Source organism: Pygocentrus nattereri, chromosome 24 (assembly GCF_015220715.1).
Source record: "Pygocentrus nattereri isolate fPygNat1 chromosome 24, fPygNat1.pri, whole genome shotgun sequence".
NCBI lineage: Eukaryota > Metazoa > Chordata > Actinopteri > Characiformes > Serrasalmidae > Pygocentrus > Pygocentrus nattereri.
The window spans coordinates 2,250,747-2,277,995 of record NC_051234.1 but is presented as its reverse complement, the minus strand read 5'-3'; the positions used below and the strand labels follow the sequence as shown (position 1 = coordinate 2,277,995).

The 27,249-nt window shown below is 43.9% G+C and overlaps 1 protein-coding gene across 1 annotated transcript in view; it reads right to left on the bottom strand.

The window, feature by feature from the left end:
• ext1a (exostosin glycosyltransferase 1a) overlaps positions 1-27,249 on the bottom strand; it is a 78,962-nt gene that overhangs the window by 18,106 nt on the left and 33,607 nt on the right. Inside the window, exon 2 of the mRNA XM_017684353.2 lies at positions 7,020-7,113. Coding sequence (XP_017539842.1) covers positions 7,020-7,113 — 94 coding nt within the window. The remainder of the gene's footprint in view (positions 1-7,019; positions 7,114-27,249) is intronic.

Genomic DNA, 27,249 nt, shown 5'->3' with positions numbered 1-27,249 from the left:
AACGCGCTCGGAGGAAAGCGCCGACCGCCAGATCTGCTACGTCAGCTGAGAGACGCCTGCACTGACTAGAGTGATGGGGAGAAGGGGGGGCCACCCTGCCCACCCAGAGAGAGCGAGGCCAGCTGTGCTCTCTTGGACTCCCGGCTACGGACGACTGCAGTATCACCCGGGATCGAACTCGCGATCTCCTGATGACACGGCCAGCGTTTAGACGGCTGCACCACTTGGGACTATTAAAATCCATCACAGACACAAAAGGTTTCGCAAAGTCTGGTGGTCATTATGGGGAATATTGGAAGGGATGGGAATTATGTGTGTGTGATCGGCACGTTTTTCTCCGTAATCTGTAACATGTTTTTAATGTTATTCCACTACTGTTCAGCCTCTTTGTTACTGGTGCGGCGACGGACAACTTGTTATTATGGATAAATCTTTGAAATTCAATAAACATAATATAGAAAAGTAAAAATGCCGATTTGCAAATTAATCTAGATTACTAGTAATAGGCCATCGTTAAGTAAACTGTCCTGGGCGCAACTGAATAAAGAGAATAAGACTCAAAACTGAACAGAGATTGGGCTTTGATTTTGTGTGTGTGTGTGTGTGTGTGTGTGTGTGTGTGTGTGTGTGTGTGTGTGTGTGTGTGTGTGTGTGTGCGCTCGCATGTACATGTCCTGCTGCTAATCTGTTAAGCTGGGTGCGAGCGTGCGATTGGCCCCCACAACCCCCTGCGCTCCTCTATCATCCTGCTCCCCCATTCTAATCCCTTCAGTGTCATTACCCAAGCCTCCAATCTGCTGAAATACATACATACCCATATAACCACGGGGGGATAAAGCTGCCACGTGCTTGCGAGCACGCTCTCTCTCTCCCCATCAAAAGAACTCGCGTTAAAAAGGTGTGTATCCAGGAAAGGTAAGCATGATGATGTAATCAGCTTTCGTTATCGTGTTACATTACGTCAATTTGTTTTCTGTATATATCACGGAAATCACCAGTACTGAACAACCGTATGCATCACAAAAAAAAAAAAAAGAAATTGACCAACTGACCATTTGCAAAATAACGACTGGTACGCCTCTCAGCCAATCAGAACGCTACTCAGAGCTACTCAAAAGAAAACATCTGACCAAACAAACCTGCAGTGAGAACGGCGGTGGTAGTAAATCAAAGATATCAGGCTAAAGTGTTACTGAGTATCATTCAATTCTGATACACGCTATTATGATAGTTTATTAAATGCAAAGACTTTATGTAAAAGACAACACCCCCCCCCCCCCACCCCACCCCCCAGCTCACCTAAAGGGGCAGCTTCCATCAATAAAACCTCCTTCTTATTGCTTTACATTAACCAACACGTAAATCTTCACTAAACATTGTGGAAAATCAAAAGAAAATACTTATATAATATAATATAATATAATATAATATAATATAATATAATATAATATAATATGTACTTCAAAAGATTTTCTTCATGCTTTTTAGCCTGACAGCTTGACAGACATAGCAACAGTAACTAAGAGAGGCGGGGCTTGTCAGAATTTTTTGCCGTCGATTATAAAGCTCTTGTAAACAGCAGATGCATAGTAACTAAACAATATGACAACAGTAACAAGCAGCTGCCTGGATGTCAGCCCATTATGCTACTGTCTCATTGGGATTTTTCATCATCTTCATTTGTATTATATGCTTGATTTTTAGCTCTAGACGAAAAAACAAAAGCACTGTACGCAGTTCTTTGCAGCCGTTTATAAATACGGCCCTACCGTTCTGTTGGTGTGTTTTGTCTGGTCCAAGCTTCAGAGAGCCTAAATATAGTGATAAATATTGTGGCGTTACATTTTTACCATATCGTCCAACCTTATGCGCCTCCACATAAACCACATTATGTCCTACAACCCAATGCCATTACAAAAGCTGAACATGCTGCTACAGAAAAAGGCCGTTCCTACACCCACACTGCTCTGGGCCCAAGCTTCAGCACCGAGTAAACTCAACATTAACATTACCTACAACTGAACTGAAGCACTGAAGCCTGAGAGAAGCCAGTTTCACACCCACACAGCACGGCGCATCGCAGCACCTGCACACAGCTGTGGAGAATCCACATTTAGGAAACGGGCCTTGTGCTCGCGCATCAATCCAGCTTGTGCTGCATCATTACTGCAGCCATACAGCAGAGCTAAATGAGCCAACATGTGCAGAACTGCATATTTTTACATACACTTTGCTTGATTAATGAGTGAGTGAGGATATTACCGATTAAGCCGTGTGTCCTCAGTTACACACGGCCCACATAATTCAGTCGCATTACAAGCCAAAATAATCGGCACAGTAAACCGCTGGAACAGGTCAGCGACAATTAGCCAACAGCAAAGTCAATCAGTGGATTTTTGCGGTGACTTACTAAAATAAACAACGGTAAGTGGTGAAATTAATAGTCCTAATATCTGACTGGCTAAGCCGCATTCAGAGCCATTATAATATACGCACATCTACGCCTCAAACTCCGTCACTGAGCCACAGCATGAAAAATCCTTGCGCTGTTCATAGAACAATCTTCGACACTTACGCTGCTCACAGGAACCGAGAGCACCCCCGAAGTAAGAACCTTAACCAGAACCAGGCTGATCAGATAGCTGACAAGCTAAAAGACCTCCACCTCCATCCAAAAGTGCTTAGGGTCTGATTAACTGTAAAACTGCAGTATAAAACTCTAGAAACGCCACTTGAATGACTTACACTTCCAATGTCCGTGATTCAGTCAGAATTCACGTCAATCCCAAACGGCTCTGCACTCCCTAAACAGTGTTCTAGCTATGAAGGTTGAGAAATTCCAGCGTCTACAACCAAACAGTGCGTTTGTCGAGTCCCAAATGACGATTTCATAGCTAGATTTTGCACCGTTGGGGCTGCAGGATCCAGTATTTAAATTCGTGCACTACGCAGGGAGACATTTGAGATTCAGCCCCAGCACGAGAAGAAGGGAGCGTGGCTTATTGCTTTAATATACAATAATAAAACAGTCATAACATAACAGTAAAAACTGTTAATATATGCTTTTCCTTGGAGGGGCTTTATAACACTAGCTGATGCCTTTATAAAGGTCTATGTCGGGTGTTATGAAAGGCTCATGTAGGTGTGATGCAGCTTCACAAATCTGCTCTGAAATAAGTGTAAGTATGATTCTCTGTAAAGTTCGGCTGGCAGACTGTCGCTCTGACCGACTGCAGGACATTAAGAGGGTGATACGGCTTCTGCTGTTTCACCGCACCATAAAAGAAATAACCTGTTGCCCAGACTTTCAACGGCGACAGCGGAGAAACTGAAGACAAAATCATTCGGATTAGTCGACAGGTTAACAGACTGCAGTTCAACTCTGGAAGCAAAACCAAGGTAAGGCTGAAGAAGCAGAGCCTACAGCTACAGCCTGATCTCCCTCGGCTCAAGTGTAGCCTCTCCGTGCTGCCACTCACTTACATGTTAGGACAGTTCACGTCAGCGTGCGCCAAGCTAGACGACAACAGAGGCATCTTCAGACATGAGGTCGCCCGAGCATGTCAGCTCAGACTGAGATGCCTCAATCTAAAGGTGGTGACGCAACTGCACTGATTTTGGGTAACACTATTTAGACAGCACACTTTCAAAGTTCTGCAGAAAACCTAAACCCAACCCTCACCCTGCTCCTAGCACTAATCCTGGTCCAGATCCTTGAGTTTCTGGTCCAATCAACCGAGTTTCAACAGACAGTTTGTTAACAACATCAAACTATAACATTGGGGGCAGTCGTGGGCTGGAGGTTAGGGAACTGGCCCTGTAACCGGAAGGTCGCCGGTTTGATCCCCAGAGCTGACAGTCTATGACTGAGGTGTCCTTGAGCAAGACACCTGACCCCCTGGCTCCCTGGGTGCTATGGATAGGGCTGCCCACCGCCCCCGGGCAAGTGTGCTCACTGCCCCCTAGTGTGTGTATTCACTAGTGTGTATGTGGTGTTTCACTTCACAGATGGGTTAAATGTGGAGGTGGGATTTCACCGTTTGTGGGATTAAAAAAGTCTCACTCACTATCACTTAAACATCAAACCACAACATTATGCCCATTTTACCACCTTGGCTGTAAATATGTCTCAGTATGTGCTGATCTATTAGTTTAGGCTAAAAAATACAAAATAAACAAAAACACAGACTCACTTTGCTCTGCGTTTAGCTTTAGCTCAGCTATAGCTGCTTGTCTCGCATCTCCGGCAGGAAAAAGAACAGTTTCTGTGAAATGTCTCTCAATATCACATCTTTCTTGTTCGCATTTACCCGTACCTCCTTAAACGGTGCCTGTCTATAAATGCAAATAAGTCCAGTTGTCTCCAAATGACCGATGTTCATCTTAAAACTTTCTTTTCGCCTTTTCGTAGCTACTAGCTGGGCGAAACTGTTGTCTGTGTTGCTATGGTGACCAGCCGTCTGCGCTGATCTTCAGGGTTAAAGGGTGAATCAGCAGTTCTACATTAACTCCAGCGTTTAAGACCATTTACTGTTAAACTGTGTTGAAGGATCAGCAGAGCTTTATTTTACTGTAGAGGAGGATTATTTTATTATTACCTACTGATCTGATTCAGCTGTGGAGCCGCGACAGGACAGGAAAAGAGCCGGAGCCTAGACTGAATGCCTGGAGAACTGATCTATTGTCTTTGTTATGACGCAGTCCACATGGCTTCAGGCTATATTTGGTGGTTTATATTCACAAAAAAAAATAAAAACTGTACCAGGTACAGCATACAGGCACCATCAGTGGGGTGGTAGCCTCAAGAGAGTGTCTTCAGTGCCTGTAGTTTGGCAACACAATTGTATATGATGGTGTGCAGATATATAATTATATTCTACAAAGAGCTGGACAATATAACAATACTTCACATTATCGTGATGAATTACATCCTAATGTGTCACAATATGCTTCCCAACTCCATGACTGATTGAAAGAGCACCGAATTAGTCCCGTTTTATTGGATTCCGTGATGTACGGTATGAGAAATGTTGGATATAAATCACTGTACTCATAGCTTTTGTCAGAAAGACTATACATTGTGCCGTACTGTATATTGTGGAAAACGTCCACTCCAAATATCGTGCTTACGTTTTTGCCACATCGGCCACCTTGAACTGTAACGTCTTAAATTGCACTCATTTTTCATAAGTTCCACGTCCTCTATACACTCAGCCGTGGCTCCAGACCTTTTATTTTCTTTATCTAATTAAAAAGATAATTAATCAGGTATGAATGTGCAACTGTACCCTGGGAAAGCGAATGAGGTGTACCTTAAAGACTCATTTAACTGCATGAACCTAATAAGAAGCTGCTCGTTTAATTCCGCTGCATGAGGACCGGAATCTTTACCAAGCATTCGGAAACGGTTTTAACAGAAAACGAGTAGAACAAACGGCTGAATTAGCCACTTTTTTAGCCTCAAAGGGTTACGACACAACACATGATATGACCTTAAGATCCCTGCGGCAGCTCCGAGGGTCTGTTTGCACTGTTTGTGCCTTGGGATATGAAAATGGACCCAGACAGCGGTCGTTTTTTCTGACGCCGTATTTCCACCAGTCACATATCCAGTAAAACGGTAAAATTCGGAAATGTTTCAAAATCAACTTTAAAAAAAAAACTGAATTTCACAGTTTCTAAACAATCGCAATAGGACTGACATTTAAACTGCGCTTGGACTGCGAGGTGGACTGTGTTCCCTGGACGGTGTGTGCGTGCCCAAGAAGCCCAACACCGAGCTGGGTGTTATCATCAGTCTATGCCACGATGCAGCGTGTGCTGGCAAAGGGCAAAGGCCTGGAAGGTGACCAGAGCTCTGCAGTAGCCGACACATGCCTGGAGGGACGGGGGGTTTTATGCTAATTAAGACAAAACAAAGCGCCGGCAACCTGATACCAGTTCACAACAGTCAAAATGAGTGTCTGTGAGGGGAATGCAAACCTACGCATGTACATGACAGCAATGCTTGTTTGAGCGCGTGAGGACACTGTGTGTGCGTACACCCATATATCAGTGGTGGACAGTAACTAAATAAATGTAATTAGTTTCTGTACTTTAGTATTTTTGGTGTATCTGGACTGAAGTTTCTCCGTTCTGGGCGACTTTTTCCTTTCACTCCACTACATTTCAGAGTCTAATATCCGACTTTTTCCTCCTACATTTTGAGAAATCTGCCGTTCCTTTTGGTTTCTGTGTGTATAAAAACGTAACATGTCAAAACGAGAGAAGCACAAAGCCAGAGCACCAATCAGGGCCCAGCGGTCACTTTGTGTAGAGCTGGTTTTGACCTGTTGGTCAGACCGACCCAGTGCAGCACGCGGTTCAACGTCAGCGCAGCAGCGTAAAACTTTGGGAGAGTCTGTTCAACATAAATGATGAACTAACCTAACTTTGTGTAAATAGAGCTCAATATAGAAATATGTCCACATATGCAGTCGAGACTGACGCGGCTTTTTTCTGAATTTCTACAAACACCAGTTCATTTTATAGTAAATGAGTTTGGGCTGGTTTATGTTTATGAACAGACGCCTACAGATCAACATAGTAAAGGAGCTCATCTGTGATCCTGAGTTTAAAGCCAGTTTTTATTCAACTTAAACTTGGAACTAAGTTGTAAATAAATCTGAAACTGAAACTTTGCTTGTGTGTAAAAAGTGATTTCAGAGCCACTCGGATCTCCCTGATGGAAACTGTTTACCTTCAGTGTTTTGTGCTTCTGATCATTTTAATAGACGTCAGCGTCACTAATTAATGAGGTTCTATTAAAAGACTGGTTTACCAAGAGAGACGCTGGAGGACTTTCACCTGAAATGAGTTCATGAAGCCAGTCTGGTTATAAAAATGATAACAGGACATCAGAGCCAGAATTACTCTTTTAGTACTTTTACTTTATACTTAAGTACATTTGAAGGTAAATACTTTAGTACTTTTACTCAACTATATATATATATATATAAAACAAAATGATTAAAATTCACCTGCAGGGCCTCTAGGAAGCGGAAGGAGCCCAGGCGGCGTCCTCTAGGCACCAGACAGAAAGTGGAGTTGTGCAGCATTTCTTTGTATTCATACCTAGAGAAAGAGAGAGAAAGAGAGAGAACACTTGGATAAGAGGAAGAAAAAAGCTTTATCTGCAATCATGAGGAGCTGGCTCTGGTTCAACAAATCCACTCTCGTAGACATACCCTGGTACCGATTACTACCAAAGTGCTTTGAAAATCCATCAAGGAACACAGCAAGTGTCTAACTCATGAGCTCCTTACTGTGGAAGCCCAACTAAAAGGTCTTTGGTGTTCAGCCTAATTGGTGTGCAATAGTAAAAGAACTGCACAAAACACATTAAAAAAAACAAACAAACAAACAAAACAGAAAAAAACCCAACAAAAAACACCCTTTTCTCCTTACTTTGCAATCTTTGGCGTCAAGTTCCTGGACATGGTTTAAGGCCCAGTCTTTAACTGAACTGCAGTCCCACTGGCGCATTACCACATGAGTCTATGCTTAGCCTCAATCAGGGCCTAAGAAAGTGGCCCAAACAGTGGCCCAAATATTTCAGCTATCGTTTTCGTAAAACACTTCCATAAGCCCAGAATAATACTTCACACAAGTACACGAACACTTTGATCCACGCTGACGTGGTTTCGCTCACGCCTGCCTTGTAAAACTACACAATTTAAGACCAGGCAAGCCGCGTTCTGAGTGCTGCAGCAAGAGATGCTACAGCGTCATCCAAGCCTGGCCAAACTGCCCTATGAACTCATGACACACCAGCACTTCAACAACAAGTCTCTCAAAGGAATGGCTCGCTCATTAACATGCACTCACGGCCACTTTATTATTTAACACAAATAGCTAATCAGCCAATCACACGGCTGCAACTCAGGGCATTTAGGCGTGTAGAGGTGGTCAAGACGACTTGCTGAAGTGCAGACCGAGCATCAGAACGGGGAAGTAAGGGGATTTAAGGGGCTTTGAACGTGGCGTGGTTGTTGGTGCCAGACGGGCTGGTCTGAGTATTTCAGAAACTGCTGATCTGCTGGGATTTTCACACACGACCATCTCTAGGGTTTACAGAGAACGGTCCGAAAAAGAGGAAATATCCAGTGAGCGGTCAGTTGTGTGGACGAAAATGCCTTGTTGATGTGAGAGGTCAGAGGAGAACGGGCAGACTGGTTCCAGATGATAGAAAGGCAGCAGGAGCTCAAATAACCAACCAGAATCTCTGAGGAACGTTTCCAACACCTTGGTGAAAGTCTGACATGAAGAATTAAGGCAGTTCTGAAGGCAAAAGGGGGTCCAGCCTTTTACTAGAAAGGGGTACCTAATAAAGTGTCCGGTGAGTGTATATGATACATTATGGCCTCTTTGTTTCAACAGAGTGAAAGCAGAAATCGCTCCTCTACTGTCCACAGGTCTTGTTTTTCTGGCTGTTGCAATAAAAGTAGATCTTATTAGAACTTCCACTGTAACAAGGAACACAGCGAGTTTGTACAGCAGGACTGAACTGGCCAGGTGCTTTAATCTGTGTCGAGGTCTGTAGTTTCAAGGGCGGAGCTAGAGATGCTTATACATGCATTTATCTCATCTCGTATTGATCACTGTAATGCTCTTTTCTCTTCACTCGGTATGTCGGCTCGTGACCGATTGCAGGTCATTCAGAATGCTGCAGCAAGGTTACTGACCAAGTCAAACGGATGGTCTCACATTACCCCCGTTAGTCTCGTTACCCTGGCTTCCTGTTGAGTGTAGGACTCAGTCTAAAATCCTTACACTTACACAGCATTGCATGGTCAGGCTCCTATGTATGTGATTGATCTGCTTCATCCATACGTATCAGCTCGTTCTCTCAGGTCGAGTAATTTAGATTTACTGGCTGTTCCACGTTGTCGATTAAAGCCTCGTGGAGATTGAGCGTTTGAGGTCGTTGCTCCTAAATAGTGGAACAACTGCCCCCTTTAAGATCATCTGATTCTGTGGAGTCTTTTAAAAAGCAACTAAAGACCCACCCTTTTAAGCAGGCGTTTGGTTGGTGGCTGAATAAATTTTACTTTTTATTATTTTTCTGAACGTGTAAGTTGGATACAACAGCCGTGTTGCTCCAGGGCAAACCTAAAGAAGCAAATCTGGACACTAAACTTGTCTGGTTAGCTTCATCAAACACAAAGAAACACAAACCAAAAGAAAACAGTCCATGTATAAATGACAGGTGGTTGATTTACCTCACGTTACTTCACTGGTGGTTGGTTAGTGTAGTGGTTAACACCTCTGCCTTCTACACTGTAGACTGGGGTTCAATCCCCACCAGGGCAAACACCCTACACTATACCAATAAGAGTCCTTGGGCAAGACTCCCAACACCACCTTGGCCTCCCTGTGTAAAATGATCAAATTGTTAGTCGCTCTGGATAAGAGCGTCAGCCAAATGCCGTAAATGTACTAAATCAAAGGTTCTAGCTAATTCAAGCAAGCTAGTTTTATCAGCTTTGCCTCTCAACTGAAACCCAGAGGCACCCGTTCATCACCGCAGCCTGTTGTCCATTTGATGCAGCTTAAAGCCAAAACCTGGCAACTTCCACACTTTGAGGGTTGGATGGTGCTACCGCCAGATTTACAACGTACAAGAGGTTTTCCTTCGTCCGCTGGTTTGTATTCGTCTACTTTCATTTTCGTCATTCACAGCTGTAGGAAAAGTTTGGGCACCCTGTCAATTTGCTGACCTTCCGAGTGAAAATAACATTTTCTGTACAATTCAGTGCATAGTTTCTATAAAATGTGGCACAGCTCTTGCACAGGCTACACCTCAATGTAGAGCTGGGCGATGTGGCAGAAAATGTTATCAGGATAGACAAAATTCATATCTTTCGATATCGACACATATCGCGATAAAATCATTATTTCTTTCGAGACTGAAGGCCGATTTTTGCTCCTGGGTGGTTAATCGCAATTTTAATCTATCCTTTGTGGTCAGAACACGACAAACACTCACCAACCAGTGGAACGTCTCACAGATCGGTCACGGGACAGCGGGAGAAAGTGTCTGGTGAGCTGTTTTTACCGTCTGGAAAAGCCCGGCCGCAGTTTTTTTTAATATTCATAATTTAAGAAAGATGATTCTAGCCGTCTGGTGACGAGGCTCGGCTGTCCTGTTACAAACGCTAAACGAGTGGCCAAAAACAGCGCTGACCCGTTTAGCTTCTCAACAACAGCAACTCGGTATGAACAGCAAACGTGATCTGGTTCGGGACGCCGGCGATGGATCACACCGGCTCACTGGCGTCAGTCCCACCACAGCCACGGTATTCAGACACCAGCCAGCGACGACTGGGTTGCTCTATTCTATCGTGGTGTGTGAGGCGTGAACCACAATATCAACACCAGACAAACAGCCCAAATTTTAGCTACGTTTAACCTGAAAGCGGCGCTTTTGAGCCGTGTTTGATCTGCAGTATCATCAATTCTCTGTGCTGTGCGAGTGACGGAGCTGCTTCAAGTTATCCAGCTGCTAAAAACAGCCTGGAAAGATCTCTCCTGCTCTCTAAAGCCTCACAGCTTCCTCAGTCTACTTTAGTTTAAATCAGGGCTTCTCTCTCACTTTCGTTGCTTGTGAATGCACTACTAATAATAAAAAACCATGACTGACTGACTGAGCACTGTAGTTGTGTGGACCAGATGTGACAATGCTGCTAACGCTTGTTAGGATGTACAGAAAGAGGCGAGTTCGCTGCAGTTCAGTAAAGTAACGCCACCGATCTCATCACTCACACTTGGTCACAGAAATCAGATCGCCGGTCACTCCACTCAAACAAGGAATGCTGCTAAAGACTCATCTTACTCGTGCTCGTACGGAAGTGCGCCCTCTCCTGGCGACAGCAGAGTAGCGTCGCTTTCCTTGCAGTAGAAAACGCCACCAGGACTGTCGCTGAACGTGGAAGTGTGAGAATGGTGTAGCGTCTTGGACATTTATCGAACGTCTTATCGCTCTATTGAGGAAAAGTTACATTGTGATAATTATCGTTATCGTTTTATTGCCCAGCCCTACCGTAATGCGATAAATTCAGCAAATAAACGGCACAATCTTCAGTGTAAAGTGTTCTCTGTGGAGAATGGGTTCACTTTCACTTGAAACAAAATCAACACAACGTTATTTGGCCAAGGCAACACATAAACGCCCGTTTTTTCAGGATACGGTGATGGGAGTGGCCTCACATTCAAGACCTTAATACCACCTTTACTAGACAAGCTGTGTTTTTGGACCAAGTGCAGTATGTCAGCCGTTTTTCTTCCCAAACCTCTTTTGCTATAAATCATTTCTGAAGAGATTCATTCCAGTTTGCTGTATATCAATAAACTGCCAATATAAAGAAAAGAGAAATGGGGACCAGCTGTATTTCTGCTGCTTTATTCCCAGAAAACCTTTTATTCGGCTGCACTGGGTAAACACAATGCTCTTGTAGAGCAGCTCCCGTTGGCAACGGAGAGGCAGCTGCACAAGGAAAACGTTCAAGGTGGCACAATTAAATCACCAACATGTGGTCATGCTGAACCAAGTCAGAGTGAACCAAACTATTAAAAGGCCTTAAAAACACATCGTGAAGTGAAGAAAGTGGAGATCAGAGACACGTTCGCTTTTTTAAGGTGTTCTACGCTCACGACGGAACAGAGAAGTTGGAAAAAGCTCTTTCTTCCAAATCCCTGCGCACACACAGCCCTGACCCCGGTGACCCTGCCCCATTCCTTCCCTTCAGGCGAGGGAGGCTGAGTGGGAGGCGGGGGAGACGGGACTCCGCTGAGGAGCGAAGTTTCACTCAGCACTTGGATTAAGAGGCTGTTTGGAATTCCTAATTTAACATTCCTTCTCTCTTCCAGTGCTGGGACCTGTCAGCCTTAGGGTTGCTACTAAACCCCCTCCCCTCCGCCAACCAATATCCCTTAAAGGAGCAGCTCAGGCAAATATGCTAACAGGGCAAAGAATGAATGGTAGCTGGAAAAAAATATTCACATGATATGATTTGCAAAATTTTAAGAGGTGGCTGTTCACTTCCATTCCCTTTTTCATTACAGCTTCATTAGTGTTCTTTTCCTTTCCCGCTCTGCTGGCCTTAATCAATGGCGTGCAGTAGCCTGTTCAACATAGACCGGTAGAAATGCCAATAAGTGGGAAATTATCAAATATAATTTCAAATTGGTCTGGAAGTAAAGTCCTGTTTGAAATAAATACAAGTCAAAAGGGTTTTGCAGTAGTTATTTTAGTACGAATGAGCATTTTAACCATTTACCATTTGAATATTCGCATTTTTATACATAAACACTTCTGTTAGGTATGTGGACCAGTTGGTTTGCAATCATCAGTGGTTGGTTAGTGTAGTGGGTAACACCTCTGCCTTCTACGCTGTAGGCTGGGGTTCAATCCCCCACCAGGGTAAGCCCCCTACACTACACCAATAAGAGTCCTTGGGCAAGACTCCTAACACCGCCTTGACCTCCCTGTGTAAAATGATCAAATTGTAATCACCACATAACTTTCTATGTTCATCTCGTCGGCACATCTTTTCATACATACTTCTTTAGCTTTGTTAAGTTGTTGCCGTTTCTCTGAACGCGAGATGCCACGTCATTTGCTTGTGTCCCCACATTTTCCAGGGGTTCTGAATCAGCCAGTTAAAAACCTACTTAACACTTTAGTTAATACACATAATTAGCTTCATAGTCTTGCCTATGTTGTGTGTCCATAGTCTCAACGCATTGTGTTCTTTCTCTTGCTTCTCTAGCTTTTCCCTCCATCTATACCTCTCTAACCCGAACATGACGAGAATGAAATGAAGGTGAACATTCCTCCCAGGGCCTTCTCTCTCTCCTTCCTCCTCTTCCTCAGAGGGGATGAGGGATGGATGGATGGATGGATGAAGGAGCTGGAGGGTTTTGCCCAAAGCACAGCAGACGTTGGAGCTTCTTACACTGAAAAGCTTTCCCTGTGTTACTGCTTCAGGCTAGCTGCTGTCACACACACACACGATGGAAGTCAAGGACATGGGGTCACATATACACGTGTCCTATATATACACACACACACACACACACTATATTTCCAAAAGCATTGGCTCGTCTGACGTCCCATTCTTAATCCTTAGGGTTTAATATGATGTCGGCCCACCCTTTGCAGCTATAACAGCTTCAACTCTTCAGCTTCAAGGCTTTCCACAAGGGTTAGGAGTGCTTATGGGAATTTCTGACCGTTCTTCCAGAAGCCCATTTGTGAGTTCAGACACTGATGTTGGACGAGAAGGCCTGGCTCACAGTCTCCGCTCTAATTCATCCCAAAGGTGTTCTATGGGGTTGAGGTCAGGACTCTGTGCAGGCCAGTCAGACAAGTACCGTTTCTCCTGGCCACCGCCAAACGCAGACTCGTCCATCAGATTCCCAGACGGAGAAGCGTGAAAACCTTCAAATCTCCAAAACAGTAACTTTACATGAGAAGTCATTTTGAACCATTTCTGTTGGTCCTTTCATCATGAAATTCTGCCAAAAGATAAAGGGCAACAGTCTTTATCGAGAAAGGAGAAACAAGGTTTTGTCCCAACAGCAACGATATACTGACATATTGTGATGTGATTCTGTATAACGGTATGACTGTATTATGACCTTCCTGTAATAAATAAGTTTCCAACTCAGCAAAAATCAGAAGCCACAAACTAATTAAATAAGACTGTTCATGTTAAGACCAGTTTACTGGTCTGTAGCTTAGCCCTGAACCTGGGATCACCGCAGGTAGATCACTTTTGTCCTGAAAACGTATGAAAACACACACACGCACACACACGCACACACACAGCTGCACTGAAAGTGAATGAAGGGCCCTTCCTTTCTGCTTATGTCTGGTGGTGGAACCGCAGGTCAAGTTCCGCTGTTCTATAACGTCACTGAGAAAAGCTAATGAATCACAACCTGGCGCCTCTGCAAGCGCGCACACACACACACACACACACACACACACACGCGGTGTGCAACTGACATCGACATCTACTTATAATATACTGAAGGCCGGCTGAAAAACAATGAAAGGAAAGAGTGAACACAGAAAAATACGTCTATAATTCACCCAGCACAGCACGGCACGGCACAGCCGTCTTAAGGCACGACACCTTTCAGCAACAATGACGTACAAGGATGGACATGCCATCACGCCAGCCGTCTCCATAGGCCATGCTGTGAGAGAGAGCAGACATCGTGACAGACAGGTCAGTAGCTAGAAGGCTGAGTGGAAGGTTTAGGAATTTGGCAGGTTCTCTAATTCATTCTGTCGTGTTTCGCTATTTGCATCGCAAATTTCAGCAGCCCTATCGGTGCAGCAGCCCACTGTCAAGCTACCAAGACAGATTTAATCCAGTCTAAACCTGCAAAATAAAAACATTAATACAGAATACGAACAGCTACTCAATTCAGAACTGCAGGTGTATTTTTCATGCCCTGAAAGGCAGAGAAAGGCGGAGAAAGGCAGAGAAAGGCGGAGAAAGGCAGAGAAAGGCGGAGAAAGGCAGAGAAAGGCGGAGAAAGGCAGCACTTCCTCCATTTTTTTCTACAAAGGCTAACCAATAATTATAAAGTATTGCGCAAACCTCCTAAGACAGGGCGCATCAATATCAGCTTTTCCCCTCTGATACTGATACCTGAACTAATTAAGATTAAGTGACCCGTATTAGTCCCACAACGGGGAAATTTCACCTACGCATTTTACCCATCCGTGCGGTGAAACGCCACATACACACTAGTGAGCGCGCGCACTCTCACACACACACACACACACACACGCACGCACGCACGCACGCACACACTCCACTGGCTAACCCCAAGAGACTGGCAGTTCCTTCTGTATGTCTTTCTACTGTTCGCTCCCTCAACAGTAACATGGACTAACACTGACTCTAAAGCGGGAGATGAGCAATTACTGAAAGAGGCCTGACTCAGCCATTCATGTAAGGAGCTTCCATTAGCATGTTTTACACTGTGTGTAGAGTGTTAACTGGCTTAGTTGTGGAGTAACAGTAATTCCAACCGTCTCATGTATTATACACACACACACACACACACACACACTATAATATATATATCGCTGCTCTCGGAACAAAACCTTGTATCTCCAAAACCTTGTATCTTCATTTTTCAGTTTTTGACAATTATAAAATGCCTATTGTTCTTTACGTTGCCTGTAAATTTAATGAAAAATGGACCAAAAGAAACGGCTCAAAATGACTTGGAGAAAATTCTCCTGTAAAGTTGTGATTTTGGAGATTTTCTTCTGACAACAGCGATAATATTTTATATATATACACACACACACACACACACACACACACACATACATATGTATATATATATAGAGAGAGAGAGAGAGAGAGAGAGAGAGAGAGACACACACACACAAAACTATACAACTACTTGCATCTTACAGCAAAAAACATCCTTACATGCTCCTGTTTAAGATCTAAAATAGCCATCCAGAGCAAGGTACGCGTCTTCAAATGATCTCCTTGGTGGCCTGCTTTGTTGATGGTTGGCATTGTTGCCGTAGTAACCAACAGTCGTTGGTGGTGTGGCATAAATCAGATTATCGGAAATGAAAGCTCACTTGGCAACCACTGAGTTCACTATGCACACGCGCACACACACACACACACACACACACACGCACGCACGCACGCACGACTGCCAACCTGTTTGTAATGACTGTGTAATTAGAACAAGATTAAACCCACATTTATCTTCTCAACGGCACTAAAGACACGCGTACACTCACTCACTCTTGTGAGACGCGCACTCCTGCTCACCCCACCATCATTATCCGAGCAAACAAACATGAATACGACAAAGACAAACCAAGAATGACATAAACCATCATACCACAGCTATTATGACAACTTCAAAGGAAAAATTACATGGTATGAAATTACAGGTCAATGGCGAATTTAACACACACATGATGTGGCTGCTGTGTGGGTGGCATCACATGGGCCTTTTCCATTATAATGAGCCTTAATGGTGATACTTTATGCTGTACGTTGCACTGAAACCATTTCTGACGAGCCTCTCATCCCTGCTGAACACCACCGCTGTACAGCTGTAGTAGCCTTCGGGCGCTGTGTTCGAATAGAGCGGCCAATTCAGAACGAAAACAAAAACCCTGGCCGGAGTAATCTCAATACTCAAGTACACGTTCCAGGGATGTGCGTGGATACTGGAGACACTGCTTGACCGTTTGAGGTGCCAGTTCTTGAACACTATAAACCACCTTAACCACTATTCAGCATTTATTACATTTCATCATGGGAAGATTGTAGACTTACAACTCAAACACATTCATTCATTAATTTCATACCCTGAAAGAGGAAAAAGGGATAATGGCTTGGTGATCGCTTTATTGTTAATACCCTAGTTAGACACCCTGGGTCAGCTCTGGATTTATACATTAACTCCAGCATTTCTCACCCATTAACCTTGAAGGCTGGCACATAGACCGCTGGTCATCATAGCAACACAGACAACAGTCTCACAAAAACTAGTAGCTAACGAAATGGCAGAGAGAGAGATTTAAGACAAACATCAATAGTTTGGAGACGATACTTATTTGCATGTATAGTCACTTCAGCTGGTTTTCTGTTACGGTTAATCTGTAACAAGTCACAACCGTCAAAACACTAAAAAGTCTGAAGTCGGCTTCCCATTCAAATTTTCTCGTTCCACCTTAAATGGTGCGGTCAGATACATAGATAGCTACTTTGTGGCACCTCAGGCCCCATTTAAGCTGAAACAGGACAATTCAAACAAGAATCGGGCGAATGAGAGGCCGACTTCCGCTTCGTAAGGAGTCTAAGAAACTCTACTTTTGTGGAAAAGTTTCCTGCTAGAGATGTGAGAAAAGCAGCTATAGCTGAGCTACAGCTTAAAGTAGAGCAAAGTAAGTCTGGACTTTCATTTATATTATATTTTCTATCTTATACTAGAAGGTGAGACACATTTACAGCCCACACGGTGAAACGTTACTTCAATAAAACGGACGTGAAATGTTGTCAAGTGATGCTTTATTAATCCCACAAACGGGGAAATTCCACCTCCGCATTTAACCCATCCGTGAAGTGAAACACCACATACACACTAGTGAATACACACAGTAGGGGGCAGTGAGCACACTTGCCCGGAGCGGTGGGCAGCCCTATCCACGGCGCTCGAGGAGCAGTTGAGGGTTAGGTGTCTTGCTCAAGGACACCTCAGTCATAGGCACTGGGGATCGAACCGGCGACCTTCCGGTTGCAGGGCCAGTTCCCTGACCGCCAGCCCACGACTGCCCCCAACTGCGAGAGAGTCCAGGCACACGGTATATACCGTGGCTCCCAAAGTGGTTAGACTTTGTTGAAACTTGACAAAACAGCTCTTTTGACTGGGTTGTCAATTCCTGGCATACAACAAATATATCAAATAAAATACATTTAAAATATAAAGAATAGCAAATAAATATATTCCTCCAACGAATTACGTCACTGCTCTCCGAGGCAAAAAGATCTTTCAACAGCATCCAATGTGTTGGCTCATCTGACAAGGAAGCCTCCTTCACCCGTCCAACAAGCGTCTCTCAGCTATTTCTGAAATGTTGCTCTGCTTGCATATCTTCTTACAGGAAAATCAAAAGCCTGAGGCCACATTATTTTAAGCCTCCAAGTCCTTTAATCTCGTTCAGGAACGCTTACGGAAGCTCAAATATCAAAATTAGTTAGAACACGCGCTTAATACCTTTATTACACTGGTATTCTCTATTTAGGATTCAGAAGCTTCATCTTCTTTAAGAAAGAAAACCAGCAAAGGCCGTTAAACAAGAACTGCTCAGTTAATCCGAAGAGATAAACTACAGCTAACTTAGCTGAACGCATCAACACTGCACTGCCTTCCACACGGCCGGGGAAGCTAAAAGAGCAAAGATGCCTAAGAAAGAAGCCACAGGTGGGGGCATCTTAAATTACTGGACGATTAGAGGAACGTTCAGTCCAAATTTTGCTATAAGAGGCTGGAAGCAGAACAAGCTCGATGAATAATCTTAAATAGGCAAGTACAGCGATTCCCTATCTACACCGCCTCCAGCTTAGCTCTGTCACGTAACTGCTTCAGGTGGTAACATCATTTTTTCTCCTTTTCTTTCCTAAATAAGCTGCTTTTCAAACTTCACAGCACAAACAACTGATCTATTTGTTAGCACACAGTTGGTAGAGCTCAGGGGCCACTCACCACACCAACAAGGTCATCGCATTTCAGCAAATAAACATAGTTTAGAGTGATACAGAAAGTGGGAGGGTAGGATCTGACCAGGTCTCTATGGAGCAGGTTTGAGGAACCATCAGAACATCTGGTGTGAACTGAAAAACAGATCTAAATGGAAGCGTATCTGTTCCGTCAGATGCTTAGAAGTGCCTACAATATTACTGTCCTTATGGGTGATGAGTCTTTGCACACATTCATTCGGAAAGGCCAACCGGAATAGAAAGCCCATAAACTGCTGTAAAAAAACGGCAGTAGAAGGAAAAACGTTAAAGAGCTCCCTCTTTCATATTAGCTGAAATATAATAACAGTCTATTTGAGAAAAAAGAGCTTTAGGCATGCACTTCGCACAATGTCCGCTGGCTGTTACGAGCTTTCGTGACGCGTGATTAAAGTTTTCAATCGCTTTAAAGCACAACTGGAAAACAAAGTGCGCTTAAGTGAGGAGGAAGAAACTTAAACTGCTCACTAACCACTTCAAAACCACAAGAGCACATGTAGACGCTTCTAGTTTCACCACATAAAAGGGCGCTAATTTCAAAGCAAGCCTGCTCGTCATGCCATGCACTGCATCAGCGCCAGGGCCAGCATCTACCAGACGCCAGTTCTGCAAAGCTGTGCGTCTCCTTCTCCACCCGACGCCAAACGGCTGTACAAGCAGCTGAATTAATCGCTGTAGAGCGGAAGAAAAGCCTGAACTGTCGAAAGACGGCAGTAAAGTCACAAACTGAGAGACAACAATCCAAAGAACTGCTAGAAAATGACAACAAAACGATGGCTGTGTGTGGCGACGCGCTTCCTCCCGCCGACATCAATAGACTCGATGAAACGGCAAGGCCGATGCCATTTGGCATCCAGACAAAAGCAGCTTCCGAAGCGGCGGCAAATGATCACAGATCTTTCCCCGTGATATAAAGGCATTCGTATCTTAGGCCGAGCCCACTTCACTCATTTCCTCATATCCAATAATCCTCCTTTTCTGATAGGGATGAAAAAAGCCTTTTCAAAAAGTCATGCAGCCATTCCGCTGAGCTTTTTCAATAAAGCTGAGTGAATGCAGGAGGTCAGAGGAGGCTCCTCTGTCCACGCGAGCGACCATCATACACCACGATTATACAAAGCCTCAATTTGAGCTGCACAGGCCATATATTAAGCCTAATGCATGTGTGTAATGAGATGAACACAATAAAATATTATTAAAAACGATGGTTACGACTCTCTGTGAGGTAGGAAGACGCTGCAGGAGTGTTTTGTTTGAAAACGGCATTCTGAAAATGATAAACTAGTAGAATCTTCCGTTGTCGAGCACCTACTAATACGTAATACAGCGCATCAGACGTCAGGCTGGCCAACAGCCAGGCTCCTTCTTAAGGCCTCGGTAAAATTTCAGCAAATTCCGTTTTGACTGATCCATCCTCGAACGATGGTGCATCTCTTTCGCACCAACCAATGCACAGCTTGTTTGTCCAGCTGCCATGTGTGTGACAACGTGTGAGCTCACCAATCGTTCACCAAAGTCAGGCGAACGTCATCTCCACAAGTAGCACACCCAGGTCTTCAGAGAAAACAACCACGCCTTTACCACATCAGCTTCGCACCTTAAAACCCCATCTGCTTGTGAAACTGCAGAGGACAGGCAACACCATGGTTCAACCACATTGGGAACGGCTGAAGCTTCATTAAAAAGCAATAGAACGTGTTGAAAGAGCAGCGGTTCAAAGCTGAAGCTCACTGAAAGTGATCAAATGGACACTTGAACCAGTGTGAGCACTAAAAACCCTCGACAAGTGGCTGAAAACTGTGAATCTCTTGGACTATAAACAGCACTCCACTCGCTTCACAATGCTGATGTTTAGAGCAGCCGTTTGGAAACCACTTGTAACCAAGGTCCAGCGATACAAAACACACAGTCAGCCTTCACGTGCACAGAGCTGAGGGCAGGGGAGGGAAGGAAGAGTTGGAAGAGCAGCTTTTAGCGCAAATGTTCATTTCTTTTCACAAAGCCATCATCCACATCGAAGGTCTGCTCTTTTAGATGTTTTCTCCAAAAGAAATGGCTCTGGACATGTGCATACCTGAATCTGAAGGCAACAGACGGACACCACCATCCATTCACACAGGCTACTGTGCTACTAGTTCAGCCTTTACATTAACAGACCACCAGTACATCGCTGTCAAAGTAACGTCGCCACACTGTCCACTAAGGAGAAAACACTTCCTACAGAAGACGAGTCTTCATCAGCTGTCAACACTGTACTGGTCAGCATTGATCCACATTGAGCCACTGGACAGTGGAGACGTGTTATCTGGAGTGACCAATCACGCTTCTCCGTCTGGGAATCCGATGAACGAGTCTGGGTTTGGTGGTTGCCAAGAGACGGTACTTGACTGACTGCATTGTGCCGAGTGTAAAGTTTGGTGGAGGGGGGATCATGGTGTGGGGGTGTTTTTCAGGAGTTGGGCTCGGCCCCTTAGTTCCAGTGAAAGGAACTCTTAAAGCTTCAGCACCAAGAGATTTTGGACAATTTCACGCTCCAACTTAGTGGGAACAGTTTGGGGACGGCCCCTTCCTGCTCCAACATGACTGCACACCAGTGCACAAAGCAGGTCCATAAAGACACGGATGAGCCAGTTTGGTGTGGAAGAACTTGACTGGCCTGCACAGAGTCCTGACCTCAACCCCATAGAACACCTTTGGGATGAATTAGAGCGGAGACTGTGAGCCAGGCCTTCTCGCCCAACATCAGTGTCTGACCTCATAAATGCGCAAATCACATTAAACCCTATGGATTAAGAATGGGATCTCACTCAAGTTCATATGCGTGTGAAGCCAGATGAGCGAATACTTTTGGAAGTAGTGTACCTATTTCTAACATGACCCCAGTCCTTTACATTGTTCATCATTTATAAAAGGCTGCAGTTACACAGAAAGAAAGAAAGAAAACTAGATTAGCTCCATATGTTACCAAAGAGCTCCATATATATTCAATAAGACATTAAAAACACCTCGTGGTGAAATATAATAAACTACTAATTGGTATGAGTAGGTTATATCTTAGTTTGTACTGGGAAAGTGGTGAATAAAATGATTAGTATGATGAGTCATTGCAAAGTTTTGACACTAACTCCAGCACACAAATTCACCTGGCCTCGTCTTTTCACAGAACTGTCTGAGGAGGAACGCACAGCTCCACCACCCCTCCCCAAATTCGGTTCAGCTGTAATACAAATGACTTTTCCACAGCTGTAAGGAAGCAGCTGTACCAGACGCGGGGGTGAAGAGGAAACCTAGAGAGAGCTCCGGGCTCTGTAAACTTTCGTCTTAATTAAAAGCCCCGGGAGTTGAGCGGGCTGCGGGAGGGAGAGGGCTGAGGGTTCAGTTACCCCTACAGCTGGAGGACTGGAGTACGCCTAGAGGAGGGTGTGCAGGGTCACTGAAACTGCCTAACGAGCTCACTAGCCCTGTTGGGCCAACAACCAAGGCCAGACCCTTAATGGTTCTGTTAGAGACCTCATGGAACTCAGTGTTACAGCCTCATTTAGGAGCCTCAACACGTCTATGTTGGCAAGCGTGTCTGCGCTCATGTCTGAGAGCTCGCATTAAAAATGTCTTGGTGAAAAATCTCATTTTCACAATTTTCTCCTTATTCGAGACGCATATTTCGAATTGTGATCTCCATCAAAACTATACGTTTGTATTTAACCTCCCACATCAGGTTCAAATCAAATAAACAGGATCAGTTACGCTCTCTTTGTAGTGAAACATGCAGTTGGTCAGGTGTTCTTTAAGTACTGGTCAAACCCTAAATAATAAAAAAAATTTTTTAAATTATGTTAAGTGACAATTTAACATCGTAAACATTGTTATAATTTACAGAATTGAATTTATCACAACAAATATTATTCCATTGCCCTCAAACTGTGTCAAAGTGTTAATAAACATCAAAATCAAGATGCTTGAATGGAAAAAATGAATGAATTAGGGACGTTTTCATCAGCTGGGCTGAAGCAAAAACACATAAATCAGGAAATTCTTTGAGACGTTTCGTGGGTTTTACGAAAACACTAACTGGTGGTATACGTTGACTAATGTTTGTTTATTTGAGCCGGAGGTCTGTTGTCAGCTCGGCGCTACTAAGCATCCACTTTCTGGCATATTTGGCCAGTTCAGGCTTGACTTTAAGACTGGATCTACACGGGGGAACTTGCATGCAACTAGTTGCATACTGCAACAATTTCTATGCATTTAGAAAGTTGCATGCAACCCATTCAGCAGTTTCTCCAGTTAGTGGCTCATATTCTCTGATACACCGTATCATTCTTGCTTAAAGCCATTCACAAGGTGTTCCTTACAAACCGCAGCAATTTTACCATCTTTGTACACTTTGTCCGCTGATACTTGCCATTAATTTGTTTCTCCATCTATTCAAGCCTTTTCTTTATGTCTGTCACTATAGTCATAAACTACTTGAGGTCTCGCTCATCCTGCCCGAGAAGTTCCACGTTCCATGAAGGACCACGTCTGAGCTCTTCTGTAAGACCTTTCGTTCTTTGGCATCAAGAGAAGGCAAACATAGTCTAGCCACGTAAATCACCATAACAGAAAAGAAGAACAAACGGTGGCCAGTTAAACATCAGTTCATGCTGGCTGACGAGTTAAACCAACCGGTCACAGGAACGTTAGCTTCGGGAAGCTCATGTTTGTTGTCATGGCCCCGGGAACTAAAAAAACTTGGTTTAAAAGTGGTTAAAGAGAGCGTCGCTCTACCCGATCACGTAATGCGTTACTGGCATTAAGACTTGAAGATTTAGTCTGAAGTTCTAAGTGAGTTGCAGAGCGCTCCACGTTACGCAGCTTAAGTGCAATACAGTTTCATGTGCAGTGCTGTGAGAACGTTTTAGGCATCTGAGCAAAAATGTTTACACAGTGGACCTCAGCAGTGAGTTTATCACCATATACATTAGAATAAAGTCGTATTCATAATTCAAATAAACAGAAAATAAACAGTAACAAGAATTTCTCAGGTCCATATTTTTCCTGGACACCTTCACAGCCGCCACAGAGACTCGTTAATATCATCAATGACATCATGAGCTCAATTTACTGAGCACTGATTGGTCAAACCAGGAGCTGGTTTTTAACTACATATAATACTGGGCTTCCTCGAGGAGCGGCTTGGAGATGGGTAAACAAACACAACAACATCCAGAAAATTTCCATCCATCCATCCATCCATCCATCCATCCATCCATCCATCATCCATCCATCCATCCATCCATCCATCCTCTAGAGATGTTGTTTATTCAAATATTAACACTTTTCTCAGCAAATAAACACACGTTGTACGGCAGTCAATCCCTGGCTAAAATTTCCTGACAGTGTAAACTGTAAACGTCTTGACTGACCGACTCCGTTTGGTTTTCGTGAACTTAACTTTGTGCTGAATTCCTCCTCAACAGTCCATTAAGGCAAAGTGAGAGGGAGAAACTGTGTAAAAAGAGAAGACGACACAGCAGGAGAGGACGCGAGTCTCTGACAGTGCCATGACCCATGTTGCCCCACGCCATCTGGTTCCCTCATCATTTTATTTATTTTTAACACTCTTCCTCATTGAAGCTGCACAGGTTTGAGGTTTGAAGAGATCATGGAGTTTAAACAATATCGCGCTGTGCTCACAGCCCTTCTTCTGCCTATCCTCAGTCTGCTGTTTCCCAACACAAACAGATGAAAATTCACATTTGGAATTCCGTCTTTGATGAGCCGCGGCGATGAGCGCAAGACTGGCAGTTAAAATAAACATTATAACCCACGCTCAGGAACGGCACCGAGGATGACACACTCTCCTGCTGAGGGTTGAAAGCCAAGGAAGATCCAGTCGAGCCCTCAACGAACTACCTGACAACATGAGACGTGGCGTTTGCTACGTGTTCAAGTTTTTCTTGGGAATAATCTGCTCATGTGTAATGGTATTCCGAAAACGTCCCGCTCACGCTCACTCAAACAATTCCATTTGATCATGTTGGGAGGGAAACGGCGAGAAGCCGCTTTTCCTGAGACGAAGGAATGGCTTCTTTCAGCAGGAGGCATCTTACCAAGCCTGCTCTTACTGACCCATTTCCACTAAATCCAGTCTCATTCCACTTGTTCGTGTTGGGAGGGAACATGGGGAGAAGCTGCTTCTCCTGAGATGAAGGAATGAAGTATCTCAGCAGGAGGCGTCTTCAGGGCAAGCCCTACTATTAATCACACCGGTTCCCCCAGGAGGAATACGAACAAAACCAGCCGGAGACCATTGGGGATTTTTGTGATAAACATAGCACCACTCTGGAAAACAGACACTGCATAACTGGAAAATAAGACAGTCGAGGAGGCGAGGCAGAGTCAGACTGCAGGCCTCTCTGAAGAGGTTCTAAAACCTTCTCCCCCTTGCAGAAGCAACCCCTGAAAACCATCAATGACAACAGCAACACTTCGCGTTAAACAGCAATGTTCTCCAAAACAAAGCAAGGGTTGGCGTTTACGCCCTGGGCTGTTCTCTGAAACGTCCCCACGCTGAGCCTGTCTGTCTGTCTGTCTGTCTGTCTGTGTGTCTGTGTGTGTGTGTGTGTGTGTGTGTGTGTGTGTGTGTCTCAGGCCGGCTGTGTCTTTAATCCCTAACGGAGCGCTCTCCGTTGCTAAGAACATGAGATTGAACCAAAGGAATGTCCGCCTCAAAGGGAGACACTGAAAGTGTGTGTCATCGGTTCGGCAGTCAGTGGACACACATAGACAGCGCTGACAGTCACATTACACCACCTACTCCCTCTCAGTCTGCATCCGAGATTCGAACGGATTCTGTCTTCCACCAGGAACTCACTTCATATAAATCCTGCCTTCTTAAAAAGAAACGTTCCCAAGTAGTTCTTGGCTTGGATGTGCCACCATATGAAAACCCCTTAATCAGTATAGAATTCCTTCATCAATGAGGAGTTTTTAAATGTAAACAATCTGCTGAAATGTTCTTCAGGGGCCCAAAACGTGTCCTACAGTCTAACAGCTGTTGTATCCTGACCAGACGCAGAGTTGACGCTGTCGCACGGTTGTGGCTGAACAGTTTGGGGAAATGATCTGACGGTGAATCTTCAGACCGGTACTGAAATTATTCTGTATAAATAAATTTACAGGCCTTTTTTTTGTTAGGCACACAATTTTTTTGACCCAACGTAATTTGCCTGACTACCGGTTCATGATCTCTGCATTAAGCTACACTTTCCCACTTAAAATGTCAGACATTGTTGAATAATGTAGGCTATATAAAAAAAACCCACAACACCACTATTTGAAATTTGCTCTCTTTCAAACTGATATTTCAATACAGAATTGATTAAATCGCTCAGCCCTATCCTGTTAGGGCATTTCATTGGGTTATTTTCACAGTACTCATGATTTCTGGGTAGTTTTTTGGGTGGCCACTGGATAAATAGTATGAGGATAAACAGTATGAGGAAGAAAGTTAGAACAGAGTCTAAAACTACACACACACACACACACACACACACACACACACACCCTTTTTTTCTAACAAACATTAACTGCCTAATAAATTCTCTCAGACTAGACTAGATTGTTTTTCTCTTTTCTTTTAGCGTGTGGAAGGTTAGTCTTTTAGAGTACATAATAGGACAGCATGTAGTTTATTCCATAAAGAAAAAGACAAAAACAAGTATATAAAAAATAAACACACAAAAAAAAGAGTAAATCTCAGCAAAAAGCTTTTAAAAAAGTATAAAAAAAAAAAAAAAAAAAAAAAAGTGCTGGGTAGGGTCAAAAGGTAGGGCTAAGGTAGTAAGGTCAAAGTAACGTTAGGGCACCTCCTACAACCCGGTCTGTTGGGTTGCTCGTATTACCAGCGATGCTGGTTCAGTTTAACCCAGTACGTGTTCTGTTGCATTGTGACCCAGTACTGGGTAACGTAATGACCCAAATTGGGCCGTTTTAATCCAGCATTTGTTGAGTATACGGTCTGTTGGCAAGATCTTGATAATATGAACTTAGGAATTACCTTGGTTGGCGAAATTACGGCTATATATTCCAAGGTTGCCTGAGTCCCTAAAGACTGTTTAAACAAACCAAACATCACTTTCTATTGACTAATCAATCCAGAACAGCCGAACAGATCTCGGCTTTAAAAGTGTTTGCTGCAGACCAAAAGTAGCTTTCACACACTTATCTGCTTCAGTTGCTTCTCTACTGCCTTTCTGAAAAGGGAGGAAAGACTAATCTCGAACGTCGGACATTCCAGTCGAATTTTCCCAAGCTTCAAATCTCTGGAAAAAGTTCTGGTCATCACAATAGGAAAAACCCTCCCTCATCCAGCCTTCCGTTGCTGTTTATTGTCTTTGTCCTCAGCCACCCGTGCTGGGAACGAAAGCTTTTCCATTAACAGAACGGGAAAAACAGCTCATATGGAACATCTAAAGAAGAGCAACTGGAAGACTGGCAAGCAAATGATGACGATATGGGAAAACAAAGCTGGGCATCCAATGCGAACCTCAGTGAACCAAGTGGAGAAATCAACCCAAACACTCCTGACTAGACACTTCAAACAAGGTTCAAACTTGACCATTACTGACCACACAATTCACGTATTTCAAGCAAATGTTCTCAGGGTTGGCGGACGCCTATTTAAGCGATATTCGTCCATTTGTCCAGTTAAACAACCAGAAGAAGACAAATATTATTGCATCTATACATAAACAGACTTGGAAACACAGCGAGGGGGAAAAAAGCAAAACCTTTAAGGCTTAATTTCATTTGCTGCTCCACCAAATTAAAATTAAAAGAAAAAGAAACAATCTATCAAAGTCCTTCCCACAGCGCTGAGAGGTCCCGGGTTCCTGGAGCGCTGGAGGAGTTCAAAGGAGGATTC